Here is a 24,574-nt window from a genome sequence, read left to right as displayed (position 1 = left end):
TTGGTAATAAGATCTTTTACCAGTTACAAACATATTTAACCTAAGTCATGTGCTGAAAGTCTAGTTTTTTTTAGTGTTATTTTGAACTGCCTTCTAAATATCAAGAACATGAAAAAGCTTCCCAAGAGCTAATTCTGCACTTCATCTGCACGGGCACAAACACATCATTCTGACTTTGTTATTCTCTGGATTTTTAAAGAATGGTATTCAAACCATAGCACATTATATCTTAAAACAAGAAAAAAGCAAACTGGAAAATTTACAAAAACTCACACGTAGCTGATAGAGACATGAACCCCATGTGAAGAAATGAGATTATTAGCAAAAAAAGTTTGCCCCACATACAGGTACATGTGAATTTAACAGAGTCTGGTAAAATCCACTTTTTTTTTTAAATTCACTTATTTCTGATTAACTATTATGACATTCATATCATTAAATATCAATTGTTACATCTAAGAATACTATATTTGGGGGGAGGAATAAAATATTTGGAAGGCTGTTGGTATATGTAGACATACATGCATACATTCTTTTTAGGTAAGATAAGGAAATATTTTTAAGTCAATGAAAAATTATTTTTAAATTTTTTAAAAATATTGTTTTTCACAGAAAACTTATATATAAATCACTATCATTTATTTAGAACATTATAAAAGACAAGAGAAATTGAATTTGTAAGATACAGCAATTATACCAGAATCCTTAAAGGTCATTTTAAAAAGACCTTAATAAAAACATGTCACTGCAAAATAAGGGCTCTGAGAATCCTAAAGACACATGGCACCCAGGCTCCAGTTTTTAATGGACAGACCTAATCCAAAGAACAAGCCCAGCCCCTCTGCTGGTGTGAAATAAACCAGTGGGCAACCTGTTAGTCCCATGAACTGCATGTCAGCAAATACCTTGATGGAAAAAAGTATCTTATTTTCTGTGGTCCAAAGAAAGAGTTTGTAAAGAGAGTTCAAAGAGTAGGTTGAAATATTTGATGTTACAGCTAGATGAGGCCCTCAGAGTAATAATCAAGAAGATTTTTCTCTCTCAGGTAAAAGCCAGTTCAGGCTTCTGGTAAATGCCTATTTGGGGATATTTCAACAAGGTTATGACTCAGAAGTTCTTCCTTGAAATTTCTAGTGTAATGAGTATCAGAATTCCTACCATTTGAAATCATATGTGAATGATGTTCCTCTGGGCTCTACAACACCCACATATTATGGAGCAAAACTGTAAAGAAGCTGTGTAAATACAGGCTTTTGGCCACAATTCTTAAAAAAAACTTGAATATATGTTTCTTTTAATCTAGAGTTGGTGGCAGTGAATAGATTATTTTAAATCAGTCATGGTACTTTCCTCAAAGTTGTATTTTAATGTTATTTCCTTAAGGGATTTGCTTCCTTCTCTTATGTAGAGGCTGTCAGATAATGTCACGCCTGAGTTTCACATTATTTCATCTATCTGGAAATCTAGCCCTTCAACTGGAACTACAGTGTTTCAATGGCTACCCAGGGATATATCTGAAATCTTGAAAGGACTAGAAGTAAATAGGCAAGACAGCATGGACCGAAATTTGAACAGGTTAATAAAATTTTCTATACTTCCTGAGATCTCTTCAAATGTTAGAACATGTAAAACCATAGAGGGGCTTCTCCCATACATGTCATCAAGTACATAAGAACTACCGTGTTGATAATTCTCAAAGCAACTCATGAATTATCTTGATTCAGAGGTTACAGAATGGATGGCTGTCACTATCAAATCTTGAAAGAGAATATGAATCTACATAGGAGAAATTTCTGATGTTTACAATTATGAGACAAAAATATTGCTCAAAAAAATAGGTGTGTTCAGTTCTGGCCCAAAATGGCAATGCAGGAAGACCCTGAATTCACCTCCTCCATGGACACACCAACTCTGCACCTATTTATAAAGCAATTCCTCCTGAAGAACTGAGGGCTGACTGACCAGCTTCTGTACAACAAAAGATAGACCACAGACAGAACAGCAAGAGAGAGGGAGACACGGTCATGAAGGGAACCCCCACCACTGATGCTGCCAGCTGCCATGTGGAGGGATGGTTCTGAGGGACCATGAGCAGATCTGTCTGCCCTAGGGCACAGAAACAAAGCTATGGTTCAAATTTCTTTTAAAAGAGCAACTAGAATATAAAGGGACTAGCCCTAGAACCCTACCAAACAATGGGGGAGCTGCTAAAACTCTCTCCAGGTTGGACAGGCTGGTGAATACACCATTCCCATCCCCCCCCTCCACCTTGATCGAACAGATGGGAGTAGGGTCCAGGCATCCTGACTGGACTAACACCTTACTGAGCCCTGGGGCCCTAGCCCACACCAGCCCTCACTGTCCCACCATGGCAGCCCCAGAGTGGTGCACCCTCATTGGTACTCACTGTGGCTCCAGCTGTTGCACTGAGGGGGCACAGGTGCACTGAAGCCTGGAACACTTCTCATACCACTTCAGCTTCAGATGGTTTGCCAGGGTACCCCCAATATGGAGCACCTAGGAATCCCCAGCCCACGCCCATCCCAGTTTCAGCTGCCCTGCCAGGGCACCCACTGCGTGGAGTGTCCTGGGCCCCTACAGCCTGTGTTGGCCTCAGCTCCAGTCAGCCCTCCAGGGCACCTCTTGCACTGAGCACCCCCTGACACCCTGGCTTGTACCCACTTCAGCTTCAGCTGCCCGGGCATTCTCTGCTTGGAGAGCCCTGGGACCACCCCAGCCCATGCACACTTCAGCTTAGGGACCTCCCGCAGCCAGACGAATCCACAGGCACACAGTTTGTACAAGGGAGGACTATACACAGGAGTGTTCCTTCAAGCTTAGGAGAAGTTGGGGTTCCACCTAATTCATAGACACAAAAATCAACCAAAATGACAAGACAGAGGAACATGCTCCAAATGACAGAACAAGTCAAAACCTGAGAAAAAGACCTAAATGAACTGTAGATTATCAGGCATATTGCTTAAGAATTTAAAGTCATGATCATAAAAATGATCACTGGGCTGCAGAGAAGAGCGGAAGAACTTAGAACTTCAATGAAGAGATAAAAAAATATAAAAAAGAACCAACCAGAGCTGAATCATACAATAGCTGAAATGAAAAATACATCAGAGGAGGTTCACAGTAGTGAATGCAAGAATGAAATCATATCCTACATCTTTTCCAACCACATGTTATGAAACTAGAAATCAATCACAAGAAAAAAAAAAACTTGAAAAAGCACAAATACATGGAGGCTAAACAACACGCTACTAAACAACCAATGGGTCAACAAGTCAATGAGGAAATAAAATAATACATGGAAACATGAAAACGAAAACACAACGGTCTAAAATCTTTGGGATATAGAGAAGTTAGTTCTAAAGGGAAATTTTTAGTGATACAGACCTATCTCAAGAAACAACAGAAATCTCAAGTAAACAACCTAAACTTATACCTAAAGGAACTAGAAAAAGAAGAACAAACAGAACCCAAGTTAGTAGAAGTAGGGAAAAAAAGACCAGAGCATAAATAAATGAATTAGAGACTAAAAAAAAAAAAAAAAAAATTGCAAAAGATCAATGAAACCAAGAGCTGGTTCTTTGAAAAAACAGACAAAATTGATAAACCTATAGCTGGATCATTAAGAAATAAAAACACAAAATCAGAAACAAAATAGAAGTAACAATTGAAGCCACAGAATACAAAGGATTATAAGAAACTACTACAAAAACTTTATATGCCGACAAAGTAGACAAGCTAGAAGAAATGGATAAATTTCTAGAAACATCAGATCTGAAACTAAATCAGGATGAAATAGAAAATCTGAACAGATCAATTACTAGTAATGAAATTGAACTGATAATCAAAAACCTCCCAACAGTAGTCCAGGACCAGATGGATTCACAGGTGAGTTCTACCAAATATTTAAAGAGTTAATACCTACTCTCCTCAAACTATTCCAAAAAAATAAAATAAAATAATAAAATAAAATAATAGAAGCTTCCAAATACGTTCTGTAAGACCAGCATTACCCTGATAGCAAAACCACCAAGACAAAGACAAAGACACGACAAGAAACGACACCACAGGTCATTATCCTTGATGAACACAGATGCCAAAATCTTCAAAATATTAGTAAACCACATTCAAAAATACATTAAAAGGATAATTCACCATGATCAAGTGGATTTATCCTAGAGATGCAGGCATGCTTTAATATTTGCAAATCAATCAACATAAAATACCACAACAACAGAACAGGATAAAAATCTTAATAGATACAGAAAAAGCATCGGACAAGATTCACCATCTGCTCAGGATAAAAACTCTCAACAAAACAGGGTTAGAGGGAACATATCTCAACATAATAAAGGGCACATGTGAAAAATACACAGCTAACATCATACATAATGGTGAAAAACTGAGCTTTTCCCCTAATACCAGGAGGAAGACAAGAACGTCCACCCTTGCCACTTTTATTCAACATAGTACTGGAAGTCTTAGCCACAGCAATCAGAGAAAAAAAAAGAAAAGGCATCCAAACTGGTAAGGAAGAAGTAAAACTATCACTATTTGCAGATGACATGATACCATATACAGAAAACCCTAAGGATTCCACCAAAAAAACTGCTAGAATAAATGAATTCAGTACAATTGCAGAATACAAAATTAATCCACAGAAATGAATTTCATTTCTATATACTAATAATGAAGTAGCAGAGAGAGAAATTAAGAAAAATCTCATTTACAATTGCACCAAAAAGAACAAAATATCTAGGAATAAACCTAACCAAGAAAGTGAAAGATCTGTACTTTGAAAACTGTAAGACATTGGTGAAAGAAACTAAAGATGACACAAGCAAACGGAAAAATATTTCATGCTCATGGAGTGGTAGAATTAAAATGTCAAACTACCGAAAGCAATCTACAGATTCAATGCACTCTCTATCAAAATACACAAAGCATTCTTCACAGAACTAGAACAGATAGTACTAAAATGTGTATAGAACTACAAATTGTGACCACAAATAGCCGAAGCAATCCTGAAAAAGAAAAACCTAACTGGAGTTTTCGTAATCCTAGATTAAAGATATACTACAAAGCTGTAGTAATCAAAACACTACGGTACTGGCACAAAAACAGACACATAGGTCAGTGGAACAGAATTGAGAGCCCAGAAATAAACTTGTGATTATATGGTCAATTAAAGTACAACAAAGGCAAGAAATACAATGTGAAAGAGACGGTCTCTTTAACAAATTATGTTGGGAAAACCAGACAGCTATATGCAAGAGAATGAAACTGAACCATTTTTTTTTTTTGAAACAACCACTTTCTTACACTATACACAAAAAGAAACTCAAAATGGATTAAAGACCTAAATGTGAGACCTGAAACCATAAAATTCCTAGAGGAAAACATAGGCAATAACTTCTCTGACATTAGCTTTAGCAACATTTTCCTAGATAGGTCTTCTCAAATAAATGATTGTGACTACATTGAAATAAAAAGCTTTTGCACCGTGAAGGAAACCATCAATAAACCCCCCAAAAGTTAACATACTGAATGGGAGAAGCTATTTGCAAATGATGTATCTGATTAGAGGTCAATATTCCAAATATGTAAAGAACTTCTACAACTCAACACCCCTCCCCCCAGATAATCAACAACAGGTAGAGGACCTGAATGCATTTTTTTAAAGACGACATACAGATGGCCAATAGACACATGAAAAAAATGTTCAACATCACTAACTACCAGGGAAGTGCAAATCAAAACCACAATGAGATACCGCTTGCACCAGTGAGAATGGCTAGAATCAAAAAGAGAAGAAACAACAAGTGTTGGCGAGGATGTGCAAAAAGGAACCCTCAAGCACTGTTGGTGGGAATGTAAATTGGTGCAGCCATTGGGGAAAACAGTCTGGGGGTTCCTTAAAAAATTAAAAATAGAAATACCATATGATCCAGTAATTCCACTACTGGTATTTGCCCAAAGAAAACAAAAACACTATTTTGAAAAGATATATGCACCCCTATGTTTTTTTGCACCAGCATTATTTACAATAGCCCAGATACAGAAGCAACGCAAGCATCCACCGATCAATGAATGGGTAAAGATGATGTATGTGTGTACGTGTGTGTGTGTGCGTGTGTGTGTGTGTGTGTATCTATCTATACACACACACGTGTGTCTGTGTGTGTATACACACAGAATATTCTTGGCCATAAAGCCATAAAAAATGTGATCTTGCCATTTGTGACAACATGGATGGACATAAACAGTATTATGCTAAGTGAAGTAAGTCAGAAAAAGACAAATATATCTGATTTCACTTATATGAGGAATCTAAAAGATGAAACAAGTGAACAAAATAACTAAAAGCAGTAACAGACCCATAGAGAACAAACTGATGGTTGTTAGAGGGGAGGGGTGTGGGGGGACGGGTAAAATTGGTAAAGGTGAGTGGGAGATACAGGTGTCCAGTTACGGAATGAGTAAGTCACAAGGTAACAGGTACAGGATAGGGAATATATCAGTGGTATCGTAAGGACATTGAATGGCGACAGAGGGTAGGTTCACTTGTGGTGAGCATACCATAAGGGATGGACTCATCAAATCACTATGTTGTACACCTGAAACTAAGGTAACATTGTGTCAACTGTACTTCAACAAAGAAAAACGTGTGTTCAGCATAACACATACATCAGCTACTCTCCCTTCCTTCTACCCAACCACTCCCCCACTCAGCTATCCCCCTATCCAAGAATCACACGCTGGGCACTCTTGTGAACATATGGGAGACATAGCAGTGAAGCAAACAAGACTCCTATCTTCAAGGCATTAATATTCTAGCGAAGAAGACAGATAAATAACAAATCAAGCCAACAATGAATGGCATTTCAGGTAGTGACAGGTGCACTGGGGAAAAATAAAGCACAAGAAGAGCACAGAAAATGACTGCATAAGGTCTAGGAACTATTTGAGATATGGTGGTAGGGGGTGGCCTCCCGAAGAAGCAAAGCAGCAGCATTTCATTATTAATGGCCAGAAGTATGACCGGTATTTACTAAAATGGCACATCCTTCTCCCATTCGACTTAATAGCTGCCAGCAGAGCACAGTGGTGAAGCACTTTGAAAATTAATAGTTTGGTGCCAATATTAATTCTAAAGAGATTTCTTCCTTTAGTCAAAGAATAAGAGAATGCAGCATTTGATGTACAAAGAGATTTTTCCCACTTCTCGTATCTGGTAAGGCAAAACAAAAGTTAGAGAATGAATAGATTCTGAATTAGAATATGTGCTTTACTGAGTGAACAAAGATAATATGAAGGGATCATTCTTTTTTCTATTTCATGAGGCAGTTTCGTAGGCATTCCTCTCATAATACAAGCAAACTGTAAAGTGATAAAAATACATTTTTAGGCTGGCAGTGCTCATTAAATTATATAATGAATAAAAATGTGCTCTAAAAAGCAAAAAGCACTATATGAACATTAAGGAAGCGTTATTACTATTATTAGCCAACTCACCTGAAGATGAAGGAAGCTGATCATAGTCCTGTGATGATCTGTTGGATTTGATATTTTCACCTGGTAATCTCCTAGCAGGAGGCAAAGGAATTTGGCCACTTGCTGGATCAAAAAAGGGATCTTAAAAGTAAAGATAATTTTCAAATTAAAATGGTTATCTTTACCAAGTGGCTGGAAAAAAAATTCTAGAAATTATAAAGAGCAAAGGTTTTGAAAATATTAGAATAAGAATAACTGATATTCACCATCTTCTAATCCTATTTTCTAATTTATTCATTACTTGCTCAAATATGCTCTTCCCATTTATTTCTAGACAATACAAAGTACTAATTATATATTTTTCAGATCTTAATTATAAAATTCTTAGTGATAAAAGCTGCTTTGAATTCTTATTTTCTGTCCCATTCTATCCTGTACAATGAGTAGAAACTGTTGCAAAGTAGGGGTGCCTGGGTGGCTCAGCCAGATAAGTGTCTGCCTTCAGCTCAGGTCATGATCCTGGGGTCCTGGGATGGAGCCCCAAGGGTCCTGGGATGGAGCCCTGAGTCGGGCTCCCTGCTCATCTGCTTCTTCCTCTGCCCTTCCTCCTGTTCTTGCTCTCCCTTTCTCTCTCTCAAATAAATAATAATCTTAAAAAAAAAAAAAACTTGCACAGTAAAAAAAAAAAAAAAGTTTTGAATTTTGCCTGTAAGAATCATTATCAAATCAGTTAATCTCTAAGTGTTAGGCATAATCTGTAAAATGTACCTGACATTTGGGATTTGTGAGGTTTAAATGAATCCTGTCTAATCTCCTGTATATATAAAGTGCCTTTTAAATTACTACTATGTTGGGCATCCTATGCTAAAAGTCATTTTTAACTGGGTCACTGAAGAGTAGATTCAATTGTTAAAAATTGTGCTATTAGCAACATTAAGCTTTGCATATACAGTAAAAAGTGATTTTTTAACCACCTTGCTAATCAGAGTGTGGGCATCTGCAATAGTGCAAATTATAAATTATACACAAATTAATTATTTTGCTACTTTTAATGATGTTTATTAACTGGAACTGAAGGCAGAAAAATAAATTTTGTCAGTGGTACCATATTAAATTGTAAGGACCATAAATCTAACTGGTTTAAAATTAGTAGTATATGGATTTAAATCCATAGAACTGGTTTCATTTCTGAGTAGATACACATTACCTCTGTAATGTCTGGTTCACTGGTAATTTACTTAGCTACCACTTCTATCACTGGGTCCTCTGTTTTCTTCTCTCATATTACTTTCTTTTATGTCTGCCAGTATCTCCAGAGGTATGGTAAGTTCCTCTGAGGGAATGGGTCTTATGTTACTCATCATGTTTGAATTATATCCCCTAACACACAGTACCAAGCACCCTGCTTGCTAAGTAGCCTAAATGTCATAAATTATTTGCTTTTAACTACCAAAATAAACCCAGACCAATTTATATTTTTCGTAAATTCAAAATCAGTGAAATTTGAATTGCTAGCATAAGATTTAGATTGTAAATATTGAGGATCCAATTATATTTCATTGTTTTAACATCCCTTGAAGTTTGTCATTAAGAATACGTAAGAATTTGATTAAGAAAATGAACACATACTTATACTAATTTTTAACTAGATAGTGTAAGTCAAGAGTTGAGGTCTTTATTATTTTCCCCATTTTGAGTACAATAATTATCCCTGCTTTGCTAGAGACTTTCTGACCTAAGTAAGGTTACTTACCTTGCTTTCATTAAATTCAAGATTAAAATTAGTGTTAGATTTTGCACTTTTGATATTTGAAGAGTCCATGGTTCAGCCTCATTAATTTTGCTGAAACATTTTCAAAAACAATGAGAAGATAAACCCCATGCAACAAATGTTAATCTTTTGATTTGGAAGAGTAAAGTATTTAGAACTAGGTATGGTGATTTCTGCCCAAGTTTAGAAACTTCCCAAAGGTTTAGAATTGAATATTCAATAAAATTTACCTTCCGTTATTGTGCATTTTAAACATCGCTGATATAACATTAGGTCTGGGAAAGATTGCCTGTTACAGTACATACACTTTAAAAAAATTTCTTGGGGGTAATTTAAAGGTTTGTCAAATATACTTATGCTGTACTAATCGTGCATTTAAGACTAAACATTAGATCCTGGATATACTGCAGGGTCATAAATAGACTACAAATTATAGAGTTGTAGGATATTGCTCCATTAAACTATTTCACTTTAAAAGTCACTAGGTACACTAAAAATATTACCATAAGTAGCAAAAATACTTAGTTCAGTTCTGACTCACTATCATATGTGTCTTCCTTCATGCTAAGTTTGCTACTGATCAGGGATAGGGCATACTGGGCTTCTAGAGCAAGTTGTAAAGTTGAAAGTATTCATGCTTCAATGGGAAAAGATATACAACCCAATTACTACAGACAGTACAATAACCACCAACTGTCTCCTGATAAAGAAAATTTGAAAAGCAATAAAGTGTTTAAAAATAAGTTCTTCAAAAACTAATTAAAGTAAAATTTTATATCCACAGTTAGAATTAAAACATACAAATTGAAAATACCATAGCCAATGTACCATTTATATAGTAATAAATGTTCAAGAAATGAGTGAATAAACACGATGGGATTAATCTATTCTAAAAAGCAAAGTACTATTGCCTGTGATTTACAGTATGGTAATGCTAAATTGAAATTTTAATACTTAGTTTAGAGATTATAAAAATCTAAGGAAAGACTGGGAGAAAAGGTTTGCTCACTATAAAAGAAGTGGGAAAATATTCATTGAAATTATGCTGTGTAAGAAGGAAACCTATCAAATGGTTATTTCTAGGAGGTGGCATTATGGAACGTTTTTCTTAATTCATTTTTTTTTTTTAATCTGAAACACTTCCAAATATTTACTCAAGTGTAGAAAAAGAGGCAAATAAAATTGTTCAGTTAAAACAGTGGCATATTTCTTGCGGGGCTGTCCAAAAACCATCTGGAAGATTTATCTGTTATCCTCCACATTTTAAAAGAATATCAATGCAGGATCTAATTGTTAGAAAGGTCTGAAGAGCTATTTAGGTGAAATGAAATTCCCCCCCTCTCTGTGGCCCTCACTCTTTAACTCACATTCATAAAATCCCTACTAGGTAGTGGTCAGGCCACTGATTAAATCCTCCAGTGTTAGAGATCTCATCACCCCTCTGATTTAATCATTCTTTAAAAAAAATGTTTAAGAATTCTTAATTAAGGAAATTACAATGACATTTTCATTTTTTAAAAAAGATTTTATCTATTTATTTGACAGAGAGAGACACAGTGAGAGAAGGAACACAAGCAGGGGGAGTGGGAGAGGGAGAAACAGACTCCCCAGTGAGCAGGGAGCCCGATGCGGGGCTGGATCCCAGGACCCGGGGATCATGACCCGAGCCGAAGGCAGATGCTCAACAACTGAGCCACCAGGTGCCCCGACGTTTTCATTCTTAATCATTCTTCTCACTGGTCTGCCTTCGGAGGAAACACTGAGGAAATCTAGCCCTTTTTTCACATATACTGTAACTAGAAACAACCCCAGTATATATACCCAAGGTCGACTCGCTCATTAAACGTTGCAGGTCCTTTAATTTGCTGTGGTTTCTGCAGTCAGGTATAAATTACCGTGAGCACCCTGGCTGCCTTCCGCCAGGAATACCCCAACTTAGTATTTCCCTCAAAATTGAGCATGCCTCACAGTCCCCCAGAAGGCTTGTGGAAACACAGATTGCCAGGCCCTACTCCCAGAGTTTCTGATTTGGTAAGTTGTCTGTGGAGCCTAAGAACTGTAATCTTATGTAAGTCCCCTGGTCACACTGATGGAGCTGGTCTGCAGACCCCAATGTGAGAACCCACCACTGCACTAGCCCGTCAGTCCTTCAACATCTCATCACACTGGACTCTGTGACAGCTAGCACTGGACCTCACCTCTCACCTCCTCGGGTCTGAACTGAGTGCAACCCTCAAATGGCAGGAGCTCCCATGGTAGCCACATGGTGACAGGGTTTCATAAAGGTCATAGTTAAGAGAACCGCCTAAATCCTCTTCAATAACTCTTGCTAATGACCTAAATATTCTATTTTACTTTGACATTGCACTTCTGGATGCAACTGGAAAACATTCATTTAACTGTAATGAAGTCAATTTTTTTGGCTTTTCAAGTTGAATTGTGACTTTAAGATTGGATAAGGACTTCAAAAGAGATTCCAGGTCAGAAAAATAGTGAAAGCAAGGTTCAGTGAGGGCTGCCAGATGTGCTGTGTATTTTGTGCACTGCACAAAGACATGCAGTTATGGGAATGAGCAGACTGTACTACAGCCTTGGCTTTGTTCCTGCAGCACTGGTGCCGGCACAAGGGGGAAGGACGGGGGCTGCTTTCAACCCACCAGCACAAAAGAAGGGCCTTTTTGTAATCTGAACAAAAGTACGTATGTGCTAGCAAAGTATAAAGCTTTTTTTGAAGATTCTTCAGGTTTTGTTAAGACAGGACTAGCCCATCCGGAATAGATGCTCACGCACAGCAGTGGGCATGACTATTTGCCGAAAGAAATCTCGCATGAAGGCTGAAAACAGAAACCAGATCAAAGAAGCATCAGAGCTGCACCCCTGCTTTGCTTCCCTCCACATCCTGCAGGAGTCCTAAGGCTCCTTTGCAGAAACGCAAGACCTTGCAGTTTGGAAACTGTCGCTTCACAAAAGTCAGTGGGCTTATAAGGCTGGAAAGGTGAACCTGACTCAAGTGTGCAGGGCACTGAATGCTAGGAATAAAGAAGGAGGTTTGATCAGGTGTTTAACACAACACCATGAGGAAATCTAATCTTTTTTTTTTTTAAGTCATCTATCCTTTGTCTTCAATTAGGGATAATGATTTCATTAAGGAAACCAAATCTCAATCATGCCCAGTAAAGGTTTACCATTACACTAGGCTAAAATCTTCCCGATCGAACCACAGTGACAGCAACAACAGTACAATGCTCATGCAGTCTGCTTTAAGACAGCGATCCCCTCTATTTCCCTTTTATGGGTCTACAACTAGGGAGTCAAACTTTCATCATTTATAGAGGGTTCTTTAATGAAGTTCACTGAAATAAGAGTGCAGAAAGGTCACACATCTACTTTAGATACATAATGTATTAAATCATTTGCAAAATGGTACTTAAATGCTTGTTTATGAGTCAAAAGAAACCATGTTCTATTATTATGTAAGGATTAAAATAGTTCTTTTAAAAAGGAGGAACTCAAAAAAAAAAAGAAAAGGAGGAACTCTGACATATGTGGTTTAAGGAGATTAAGAGAGTACCATCTTCCAGGTATACAATAAATCACGGAGACTCAAAGTACAGCACAGGGAATAGTCAATAATACTATAACAACACTGTCTCGTGACAGGTGACTACGCTTTTTGTGGGCTACACTGAGGAGCATATAGGAATTACTGAATCAATGTTGTAAACCTGAAACAATATAACATTGTATGTTAGTTATGCTTTAATAAAAAATAAATAGAATTGATTAAAAGCAGCTGTCTCAGTGGAGCTCATATAGGATCTGGCAACAGACTAGAAATTTGTCACATTAATGATATGAAAGGCTGGAAGAGGAAAAGAAATTACTATTTCTTTTCTTAGAAGTATTTATTATCAAGGGATGTCAACACTATTGAGAATGGAATTAGACTACCTGCATGTATAAAAGAAGGTCAAGAGACGGTCAACAGGTTCCAATGATACGCCCTGGCCCCATACTAGCCTCACACCATAGGTTAAGGATGACTATTGCTGAGCTGCCTGACAGCCAAGCAACATCAAAACAAGCAAACCTATATATGAAATAAAAAGAGTTTTTACAACTTTTGTTTTATCTAATGGTGCATTTTCATTTTGTAATTTTTTTAGTAATATCGACAGTATTTTTATGAAGTTTTTTTAAGTAAAGCACAATGAAAAATAAAATCTGATAACTAAAACATTTTACAATTAACTCTTTTGATTAAAAACAGGTAAAGCTGTGTATTTGTGTAAAATGTTCTCTTCCAACTCCCAGAAAACTTGACTTAATTTTAAAAGAAGGCACTACATTGGCTTTTATTTAATGGGGCTTACACCACATAAATAAAAGGTGACAGGGACCTTGAAGGAATCTGACCAGAGACTATCCAGAAGTTAGCCTTAGGAAAGGTTAACTAAAGTTTAGAGTGACTTTTTTTTTTTTTAATGTTAAAGTCCATGTATAAAAAAACAGATTTGAATAACTGAATAAGTGAAAAAGATAGCAAATGTTATTCATGTTTATGATCTAAGAATAAATAGGAGCCTAACAGTTTTTTGGGTTTTTTTTTTTAAGATTCTATTTATTTACTTGAGAGAGAGAGAGAGAGAGAGAGAGAGAGCGCGAGCATGAGAGGGGAGGGTCAGAGGGAGAAGCAGGCTTCCCGCTGAGCAGGGAGCCCAACGCGGGTCTCCATCCCTGGACTCAGGGATCATGACCCAAGCCGAAGGCAGACACTTAACCAACTAAGCCACCCAGGCACTCCTAGAAGCCTAATAGTTATCCATGCTTTCTGCTTGGATTAGAAGGGGTATGACCCTCGCTCTTTGATTGGTAGTATCCAGTGAATTCACAGACCCCAGGAGGGGAGGGAGCCATCTCACACAGCAGGTGATACAGAGGACAATTCAATTATTTACTGATGAAAAACTAAATTCAAAATTATTTCTTAAAAAATGAATCTTTTAGAAACTGAAGTTACCTATTCCAAGTTATAGGTATATAATTTGTGTGTCTCATCCATAAATCTTCTAATCTCAAATCTTCTAAGTTATCAAACTGAGTGGAAAAAAAAAATCTAGGAAAATGAATACTAATGGTAAATGATAATGGCGAAGATTCCCAAGTTTTCACCGAGACACCAAGGCAGCCCAAGGTCAAACTGAGCACTTATTAAAAACTTTCAGATTTATCTAATATAAAAATGTAAGCTAATTCTTAGAAAAATTTTACCCTCTGTTCATCCAAACCAAATTGAGAAAAAGGTTTCCAAACACGGATCAGTCTCACCAACGTGAAAGATCAGAACAGTTAATAGCAGCGGATTCAATGTAACTGATTATTTTTTCCTGACAGTTCTAATGGAGCGGATGGTTTATTATAAGCCTCTTTGTTTTTATTCCTACTCCTCACTTGAAAGGCAACAAAACAAAACAAACAACGTATGTAGTAATTTTTCCTTGAAAAAGAATACTTTGAATAGATATATTGAGATATTAAGGAATAACAATGGTAACAATAAAATACAGATTCCTCAGAAAAACTTATCTACTGATGTTGTAATAATGCAATTTAACAAAACATTATCTTTTTGAATACAATTATGACCCGAAGCCATAGCTAGTAAACTTAAAACTATTAGGAAAAAAATACTACACTCCGAATCGGGAGCGTCTAAATTCTCTCCTCATCACTACTCTCCCAAGCCCTTTTGGGTCTCAGGGATGCCTTCTGTGGCATAAGGATGTTATCTGGATTGGACGAGCTCTATAGCACCTAGGATTCCTAGCGCTTCTGACATTTTTGTAATCCCAGGACCACGGGATCATGACCTGAGCCAAAGGCAGACGCTTAACGACTGAGCCACCCAGGCGCCCCTGTAATCCTTTGCATTAAATCAACCAACTGACAAGCAAACCTACCCAACTGCTGTTTTTTTCTACCTGGATTTTTCTGCTAGGGAGTTAGAAACCAGTAAATTACTGATGTTTATTTGACAGTACGATCTTAGAAATGTTCTTGCTTTAAGTGAAAAGTTTTCTTTGGCTTTTCCCTCTTACCTGAAGGAAGAAGGAAAAGGTCCTGTCCTGAGGATGGCCGGCTGCTGGAGCCGAGAGGTTTGGAGTGTTCGGTGAGGCTATGCCTTGCAGGAGGTGGGGGAGGTGGGAGCGATGGGGGGAGGGCGTCAAAAGCATCTTCACCTGCATTTAAAGAAAGGTCAATATCAACAGCAGAACTTCATTAATGAAAACACAGCAGCATCAGGCCAAAGTAATGATTGATTTTCTCTTGCTGCTCATAAAGAACTTCACCTGCAGGGTTTATCCCACAGTTTACCAACTTTGAGAACAAAAGCTGCTTTCTGGGAGTGTCTGAAGAGAAACACAGGCATACAAACACACATGTACATGTGCCAACCTTTCAAACTCCCAGGCCTTTCTGGTAAAAAGCAGCACTGCAGGTTATGAAAGAGCTTACTATCTACCTGTAACCTTTATAATATTAAGACACGAAGTTTGAACTAAAAATTATTATAGGTCGTACCATCAAAACAGAACTTTTTATTTAACAATAAGAGTTCATAGCCTCTTATTAGAAAATCACACTGTGCACAAAAAATTTAATGTCACAGAACAGATTATCTTTTAAAGTTTATTCTTCTGGGTTTTAATTCATTTAAACTAATGTTCCATATATTTCATTGTCAAAATACAGAAAATGTACCTATAGTAGAGAAATGTATTTTTCGATTTATCAGATATCGCTAAAGAGGAACAGTTAAATATAGAACTCTCTTCTGTGGTCCCCAAACTACTTATATTTGCATATTTCCCAGCTTTAGTAACTACAGAATATTGCAGTATGCTTTTATGTCTACTTATTTTTCCCTTGTCACATCTTACTATTCTACTCATATTTTCCCTTATCTCAATTCTTTAAAACAATAAAATTGCAATGTATATATTTTTGTAAGTAATCTCAAATACTCTGTGAATAAAACAGGGTATAAGCAAACACCTACATATTCCCATAATAAAAATTCATATATTTAAATTTATTGACTTAAGCCAAAGGTATATTAAAAAAATAGTTTTATCATTCATCCAACTTGCCTTACAAAACATATTCAAAGTATTTTCTCTAATGATAATAAGTCTTTTTCTAACTTAAAACATTTGGAGGTGTGGCAGAGGGGAGGAAAGAGAGCTTTGCTATCCTGCCAACCTTAGGCTATCTGCTACATTCATTATCTTAATTCATCCAAATCCTTTTTTCAGCCCCTCAATGTCAGGCACCATGCTAGGCACATGGGTAATGTGAAGATCAAAATCACAAGGTCCTGATGCAAGGAGCTTAGATTCCACAAGAAGATCTAAGAAAAACTCACAAAGAGGTATGATTCACAGGTGAGAGTCCCTCAGATCTCACAGAGAGAGCTCCACATTGTAAGGGGGACAGGAAAAGTAGAAAGCGGTATTCAGCAAGGTGTTATCAAAAACAGAAAGGCCTGGGATATCAGAGGCTCAAAAACATTTATTCATTAAATGCAAGGATGGTGTCTTCTAGACAGAGGGAATAGTATAAATAGTATAAATAAAGCATGAGATGTACATGAAGGGCTGGAGGAAGGTTGAGTTACAAAGACAGGCTGGAGCACTGATCTGCATTGTCTGATATGGTAGTCACCATCCATATACAGCTGTTTAGTTGAAATTAAAATTCAGTTCCATCCACAGTCGTGCAGGTGAATATATAGATTCTTTACATCACCACATAAAGTTCTACTGAACAATGCTGATCTAGGTCATGAAGACGTGGGTAACAGGTCAAAAACCAGCACATAGGAAGAAGTGGGAGGGAGAAAAAAAAACTGTAGGTAAAGAAGTTAGCAGGTGCCTGTAACTGATGAAGTGAGAATGAAGCACTGAGCTACGGAAAGAGCAGGAGCAAAAGACACTGCAATTATATAACTAGATACACGGGTTGACGGTGTCTGGGAAAAACTCAAAAGGGTCATTTCACAGTTCTTGGTGCATAATAATTGATTCAGAGAAGCTTATAGATGGACCTTCATCATACATTACTTTATGTTATGGTTACTTGTTATTGTGAAGCCTTAAGGTATGTGGAGATTCTACTTGTCTTCCTCTAAAAATAGGTGAGAAACTTCTAGAATTAATAAACACAGATACCAGCACCAGCCAACTTTAACATACATACATGTGTACCTTCACGCATGTACACACACACATTAGTGTACTTTACATTAAAATTCGAACCAAAGAGACTGAGATTCTTTGGATGTGTAATTGCAGTGATTATAAGACAGAATCTATTTCTCAGTTCTCTAACAATAACATATATAATTTTCCATAATGTAATTAGCTAAGTAAGGGGAACTGGGCCATGTTATGCTGAAAGAAAGAGTAAGTACACATTCATTAAGAATTGTATTTAAAGAAAATCTCAGATGAACATTTCAAATCTACTAGAACACAAGGGCTCAGGGGAAGGAAGAATGCGCTCTCACAGGTTTTTTAGACTGCATTTAATATGTAAAGAGATGACTTGATAAAATGCAGACTGATGGCCAGCCCTGTACACCATTGCTTCAATCATATACGTGGAATAGTGGTTGCATGAACTTGAGAGCCACCACTACCTAGAGAATCCATTCTAATTCAGACAAATTCATAACCTTGTAAGTCTGTGTTACATTGAACTCTGAAGTCTGATAATTCAGATAGATATTAACTGAAAGAAGAGGCAGGGTGGCTTGTTTGAAAATTGTTTTAAAGGTTTCAACCTAATGGAGGGATGAGAAGATCATAATCAGAGGGCGTCCTGTTGAGTGAAGAACCATGCTTTGGATTGTCCCGAGTTGGAGGCCTGGCAGGTGGTAATGGCACTGGATCAGAGGCTGAATCAAAAACATCTCCTAGAGGATAACACAAAATCTTAATGTATTTTCAGTACAACAATGGCATGGAATTTTGCCTTTAAATTCTGACCATTAAGATCTAGAACACAAAGAGAATATGTTTTATACATACCCTTTAAATATATGCCTAATTCAGGGATGTTTGATTTCTTCATCTCTGAAGATGTACCATGTGTTCCATTTAATATACAATGACCATTATCACAAGACCTAAAGCAGAGATCAAAGGACAAAAATCGTTAAGAAAAACTACTTTCCATTTAAAAGTAATTTGGAGGGTGAGATGAACTAGCAACCCTGCTGATACGCCAAGCTTGAAAACAAATATAATTTCCTTTTCTGGAAAAGGTATAAGAAATATAATCTAGATATTTTTATTCAACTATTTTTACAAAGAAGAAGTAAATATCTCATGGAGACAAATAATCTTTTTTTAAAGTGAAATCAAGAGTTACAAAGGCCATAAAAATTTTTGATAAGCTAAACACATCTGTGAAAATTAACATATTTGGATGAGTTCAATAATACCTTGTCAAGTTTTTGAAGAAAAACATGTAGTAAGGCAAAAATAAATATGTAATAGTCCCAATGACTTTATTATTTGCTGATGGTATTTAACATATTTTTATTTCTGTAATTTAAGCTTTCCTTATAATAAACTAGAGCCCATCAAAGAAGAATTATTAAATGTTCCAAAATTTCATTAAAATTCTGATGGGCATATTTGAAGACATAGGGTCTGTGTTAGAATTTCACTACCACTATGACCAAAACTCTCGCACTTCTAGCGGCTTGTAGACAAATGACTTTGGCAAAGGCCTTGGGTACATGACAAATATTTTAATTTGGGTGTCTGTAAAGGATAATACTTACTAAAAAAGTCTTCTTGTTGTTTGTATTAATACACTGGAATCATACCATGACCACAATGGACAAAACCGGGCCATGGGAATATAGTAGGAAGTGAAAGTACAGAGCATATTTTGTCTTTATAGCTGTGTAACAATGAACTCTCTGCTCACCAAGTTATTCTGTTCACAAAAAGCTACAGGAAACAGAGTTTGTATTCTCCTTTTCTCTGATTTACTCTGAATTCTTGGGGCAAAGTAAAAGTACATACATAATGGACGAGACAGTGGATACTTAAATAGTTACTGCAAGAGTGCTTCATCTGAAATTCATTTCCATTCTCTCTGGTGGCCACATCTGTTTCAGGTGCCAGAGATGGTTCATTTTAAAATAGTTATCATGTATTGAATTTTCATAATAATGATGGATTTTTACTGAAACTGAATTGAATTATTCATCTACTGTTTGACTTTTTCCACATATTGACAATTTATTTCTTCTGATGTTCCAAAGGGGGAAAAGGAAGTTTTTAAGCTTAAAGAGCTTAAAGAGTGCTCTGTGGAGGACATAAGAAGTTACTTCATCCATTGGCTTTCGAGAACAAATTAGATAAAAAATTCACTCCAATTAAGGTTAGAGATTATCAACATTTATTACTTCTCTATAACAATAGAAAGATGGTAATGGTGGTCATTATTTTCAGGATTTGGGAGGCCTGCCACCAAAAATCTCATCCAATATGATCTGACAATTAAAATTTAAAGCATTTAAATTATACCTCTCACTTCTTCAGCAATGAAAAAAATGAAATCCCAAGGAAACCAAAAAAGCTCATCTTATTTCAGTCTTTAAAAATTACTCTACATTTGTCAGAGTCAAAAGGACTAAAAATTGTGACAATTTGTGTTTGATGTGAAGGAATAACTTTTTTCTAATAAGAGTAGTAGACATTTGGCTCTTCTGATATGAGAGATTGCCTCTCAGTAATTTATCTTCTCCATGATACTGTTTTATCAACAAATGCCTTAAACACCACTGATTAGCATGAAATGCTTTGGTTCTTGTTTTGAAATATGAAGCCCTAGACTGCAGGATGTTAGTAATCCAGGTTAAGAATTCTCCAGAGTGTTGATAATTCTAACCAGGATCACTCATGTAGGCAGCTCTCTGGTTCAAATGAGGATTTGCTCCTTTTTTCCAAGTATTGCATTTTCACCTCCATGTGATACTCAAAGGCACTAAAACATTTTTTAGATTTTTCATCCGAAAAAAAGGAAACATTCCACTCATAAAATGCTTTCCACTGATTGACTTGACCTTGAAAAGGAAATGGCACATGAAGGAAAGATGACAGAGATGGCTGAAGCGTTTGGCAGTTCTATCCTCAACCAAGAGCTGCTGGAAGGCAGGAAGTCTGGGCCACCAGCAGAGTCGAGCCCTATGCTGTGTGCTGAGCATCGCTCCAGGGATTCCGTCTCACAAAGGCAATGAGCTCACAAAGTAAGTTTTAAAACCAAGATTTGACTTACTGAGTACCTTGTGTAAGTCAAATGAGAAAAAAGAAAAATATTTGAGATTACAGATTACTATGTCAATTATGTAAGTGCAGAATCATCTTTCTACTTAAAAACACACTAATATTTCAATACACGCCACCCATTTTTAGTAACTGTTATACACCTCAGTGGAGCTGCCACTTCAAAGACCACGGGAGTCTCCATCATAAGGAGAACAAACAACTGACAAGAAGAAAAAAAAAGACACTATCCCTCACAACCTTATTCGAGCTAAGGAAAAGTAAAATAGTTCCTGACTAAAAAAAATACAGCTAAGGGAAATACTTTTAGTTAGTTTTGTTGTTGTTGTTGTTGTTGTTTTTACTTCTTCAAGATATGATGGATAGAAGTAGGTAGCATATCAAGAAGGGAAATGAATATATATTATACTAGTCTTTACATCATGAAAAAAAATTCTAAGGAAGGCTGGGTAATAGTTTTGGGGCAGTGATTTTTCTTCATGAGATATGTGCTTAGAACTGATAATATGCACTGAAAATAGCGTATTGAAAATTCATGAATTAATCACAATACATAATGTACAGCATTATTAGACTATAATTTGTTTTGTGGGGGGGAGGGGCAACAAAATGTTCCATTAGATTTACTAGTTGATTAATTTAGTTAAATGACTTCCTGATTAATGTGAAATCTCCATCTTTTAGTTTTCTCTGAAAATAATGCAGAAAATAGTATATAGGAAGAGGTTGTTTTGACCAAGAAATCAAGGATTTTTAATTAAATACATGTAATTCAGTTGCTTAAAAAAAACCACAATGATAATGCTTGTGCAGATGTGAGGTGATAAAAAGCGGCCTGTATGCTTACCTAAGAGGTTTTACATTATGGCAATGAGATGGTTGTGAATTCAGGGAAACAGGATGGGATGAAGGAATCTTGTATTCATCATCATCTTCCTCTACTGGGTCTCTGGTTTTCTCTGAAAGGGAATTTGCTAACGGGCCAGTACACCTACCGGAGAGGGAAGAAAATCCAGTCTAGTTTCAGCATAACAATTCAGAACAGGCAAGTCGGATGTGATATATTCAAATCAAAGGAGCTACTTTGTCACTTGTGTTCATTTTTCAATTACAGGGTAACATCAGAAGGGCTGTTCTTATACTAAATACAGATGAAAAGGATTTTCAATCTTTTGTTAAGAGTCTATTGATGAAATAAAAGAATTTTCATACTTATAATTTTAAATGGCACAGTAAGAAAAACTAGTATCCTGTCAAATTAAATAAAAAGGTCTTGAAGTTAAAAGAGAATGTATAAAATTATCCAAACCAAAGCTATTAAAATATTAACATTTTGTTCCCTGGGTACATTAAAATGGGTAAATTAAGATAATAAATATATACGCTTGGTAGTTTTATATATTAATGAAGTCTTTATAGAAAGGTCAAACTTTCTGTCTTTTGTGAAAATTACCTATAGCTGAAAAAAAAATCCAGTTCAATTAAATTAATTCCTTCTCCTGTGGAGTTCAAGTACAATTCAAATTATTAATTTTTTTTCCCCAACAACTACTAAGAACTAAAAATGACTGGAACAATTAGGAGTAGATAATACGAGAGCTTATTAAGTCTTTGAGGTACAGTACATTATTTTCATGGCTTCAATTCCCTGGCTAAATAAAAAAGAATGAAAATGAGTACAACAACCATCTAATATCAAAATAAATTTTCAAGCATTTTACTTGTCCATGAGAGTAAATAAACAAAATAAAACAAAGCCAAACAAGGAAACAAAACCTACTGTTTTTCACAGTTGTCGCTAATGGAGTTTAATCTAATCCTTGCTTATGCAAGTGAAAAATATCAAAGTAGAAACACACGCACCTACCCTAACTTTTTGGCATCGAACCAATTTGCAAGACATTGTTGGTGTATATAAACCCAAAGCTTTTGTTAATCATGGTGAAACCTCTGTTTCATTAACAGTTTTTTTTTTTTTTAATTCCTGTGACTGCAATTTTGAAGCACCTTCTGTAGAGGGAGCAAGAATCCTTTGATACATGTGCCATCAAGCCTGAAATAACTTTTTCATTTAGATTTCTTCTCACTAGTTAGAACGAGAAAAAATTTAAGGGCTTTTCTTTGTGCCCATTACAAGAAGACATTGTGAAAAACGTAAAAGTTTAAGTTTCAACTATGTATTTGAATGCTTAGAAAGTTCAAAGATTAAAGAAAAATCCCTTCTAAGACTTTTCAAAAGCATATTTTTACCTGTCTTTGAGGACTTTTTCAATACTGATTTTTGAATTCTTGTTTGTTTGAACAATCTCCAAATTCAGATGACAGTTTATAGTGAGATGAAAGCACAGTGACACAGTGACAAAAAATCCACGGCCCAGAGCCCAAGCTAATGACCTGATTAATAACCTACGGGTTACACCTCCTATGGTGTAACCTTAGAAGAGGTATGTATATTCCAAAGGAAGGCTGGGGAGTACATGGACTGCAAAATGGTGATCTTGATGGGTGTTAGAGTAGGGAATTCAAACATGACCATGGACATCGATTTACCTAACTCAAGGACCAAAATGGGTTCTATCAGCAAATGAAAGAATATACATCCTTTCTATATCCTAATATACTTTCATTCATAATGAATCCTTTTTTTCCTATGCAATTCAAGCATATCTTGTATAAAAGAAAAAGACTTGTTAACCAAATGTTCAACAACATCAATGTTAGAAATCTACCATCTGCCTGTTGAGGGTTATTTCCAAAGATTTAAGAGTTTCCAAAGAAGCACTGCATATTGAGACAAGAATGGATAGTTTTTGAAATCACATCTGTTATGGCTGATTCTATATTTTCTCTTCAGTGATAAAGAATTTCATCTGGGTAATTCCCCCCCCCACTCTTTTGCTTTGCTGCAAATCAACATATGGAATATTTCTGAAGAAAATGAAAAGTAAAGCCCACCTAAGATTTTATGTAATAATAAAGGCTTACTGCTAAAATTTACTAATCATGGATTATTAGCTTAAGTGGATTTTAGTGGATTATATCTAGAAGTGAAAAATGCCTTAAGTGGCATTTCTATCTAAATCCAAAAAAAGTGCTTAAATATCCCATTTATCACCATTTTAATAAGTTCGAAAAAGTCGGATACTATTTTTCTTCTTTGTGTTTTTAATACAAATTTCTTATATCAGTATAATATTCTACTTAGATAAGCCAGTTTATAAGAATATCATTCCAGTGCATTTTTAAAAAAATTTTAAAAGATTTATTTATTTTACAGAGAAAGAATGCATGGCGGGGGAGGGACAGAGCGAGAGGGAGAGAGAAACTTTAGCAGATTCCATGCTCAGCAGGGAGCATGATGCTGGGCTGATCTCACAATGCTGAGATCATGACCTGAGCCGAAACTGGGAGTCAGATGCTTAACCAGCGGTGCCACACAGGTACCCCTCGTTCCAGTACATTTTATTCAGCATTACATAACTTTTTATATCAAATTATTCTTATCCAGTACTGAAGGGAAAAATAAAAGCAGTTTCTATCCTAAAAAACAGGAATGTACAGTCTGGACTTTGGGTGATTATGTGTCAATATAGGTCCAGCTGTTTTAACAAATGTACCATGATGGTGGTGATGTTGATGATGGAAAGGGGAGGCATGTGGGTGGGGGGCTTAGTATAAGGGAAACCACTGTACCTTCTCCTCAATTTTGCTGTGAATCTAAAAAAACTAAAGTCTCTAATTACTCTAAACTTCTCTAAAAAATAAAGTTTTTTAAAAAAGAGAAGGCACAAATAAGATAAAGAAGTTGTATATAAAATACCGAAAGAGAAATCTCAATTCATGTAAATAATTACACTATTTGTACTTATATGTGGAATTTTTTTTTCTCCTCACAGACTAATTCAAAAAGTAGGTTCAGTTTTAC

General features: G+C 36.1%; 1 protein-coding gene across 13 annotated transcripts in view; it reads right to left on the bottom strand.

Annotated features, from left to right (window-relative positions):
- Positions 1 to 24,574, bottom strand: part of CBLB (Cbl proto-oncogene B) — a 219,826-nt gene that overhangs the window by 19,955 nt on the left and 175,297 nt on the right. For 8 of the 13 annotated variants that reach the window (XR_003518269.2, XR_003518270.2, XR_003518271.2 and 5 more), the window contains exons 14-18: positions 21,497 to 21,640; positions 18,376 to 18,473; positions 18,129 to 18,260; positions 15,382 to 15,522; positions 7,534 to 7,653 (exon numbers count right to left, since the gene is read on the bottom strand). Coding sequence is in view for 10 of the 13 variants with exons in the window: in XM_027585388.2 (XP_027441189.1) it covers positions 7,534 to 7,653; positions 15,382 to 15,522; positions 18,129 to 18,260; positions 18,376 to 18,473; positions 21,497 to 21,640 (635 nt within the window). In the remaining 3 variants the exon portion in view is untranslated. The remainder of the gene's footprint in view (positions 1 to 7,533; positions 7,654 to 15,381; positions 15,523 to 18,128; positions 18,261 to 18,375; positions 18,474 to 21,496; positions 21,641 to 24,574) is intronic. The other 5 variants (XM_027585391.2, XM_035728376.1, XM_027585392.2 and 2 more) reach the window with 3 other exon arrangements.

This window comes from Zalophus californianus, chromosome 1 (genome assembly GCF_009762305.2).
Source record: "Zalophus californianus isolate mZalCal1 chromosome 1, mZalCal1.pri.v2, whole genome shotgun sequence".
Classification (NCBI taxonomy): domain Eukaryota; kingdom Metazoa; phylum Chordata; class Mammalia; order Carnivora; family Otariidae; genus Zalophus; species Zalophus californianus.
Note: the sequence above shows the minus strand (reverse complement) of the source record. Positions and strands in the feature narration are given on the sequence as shown.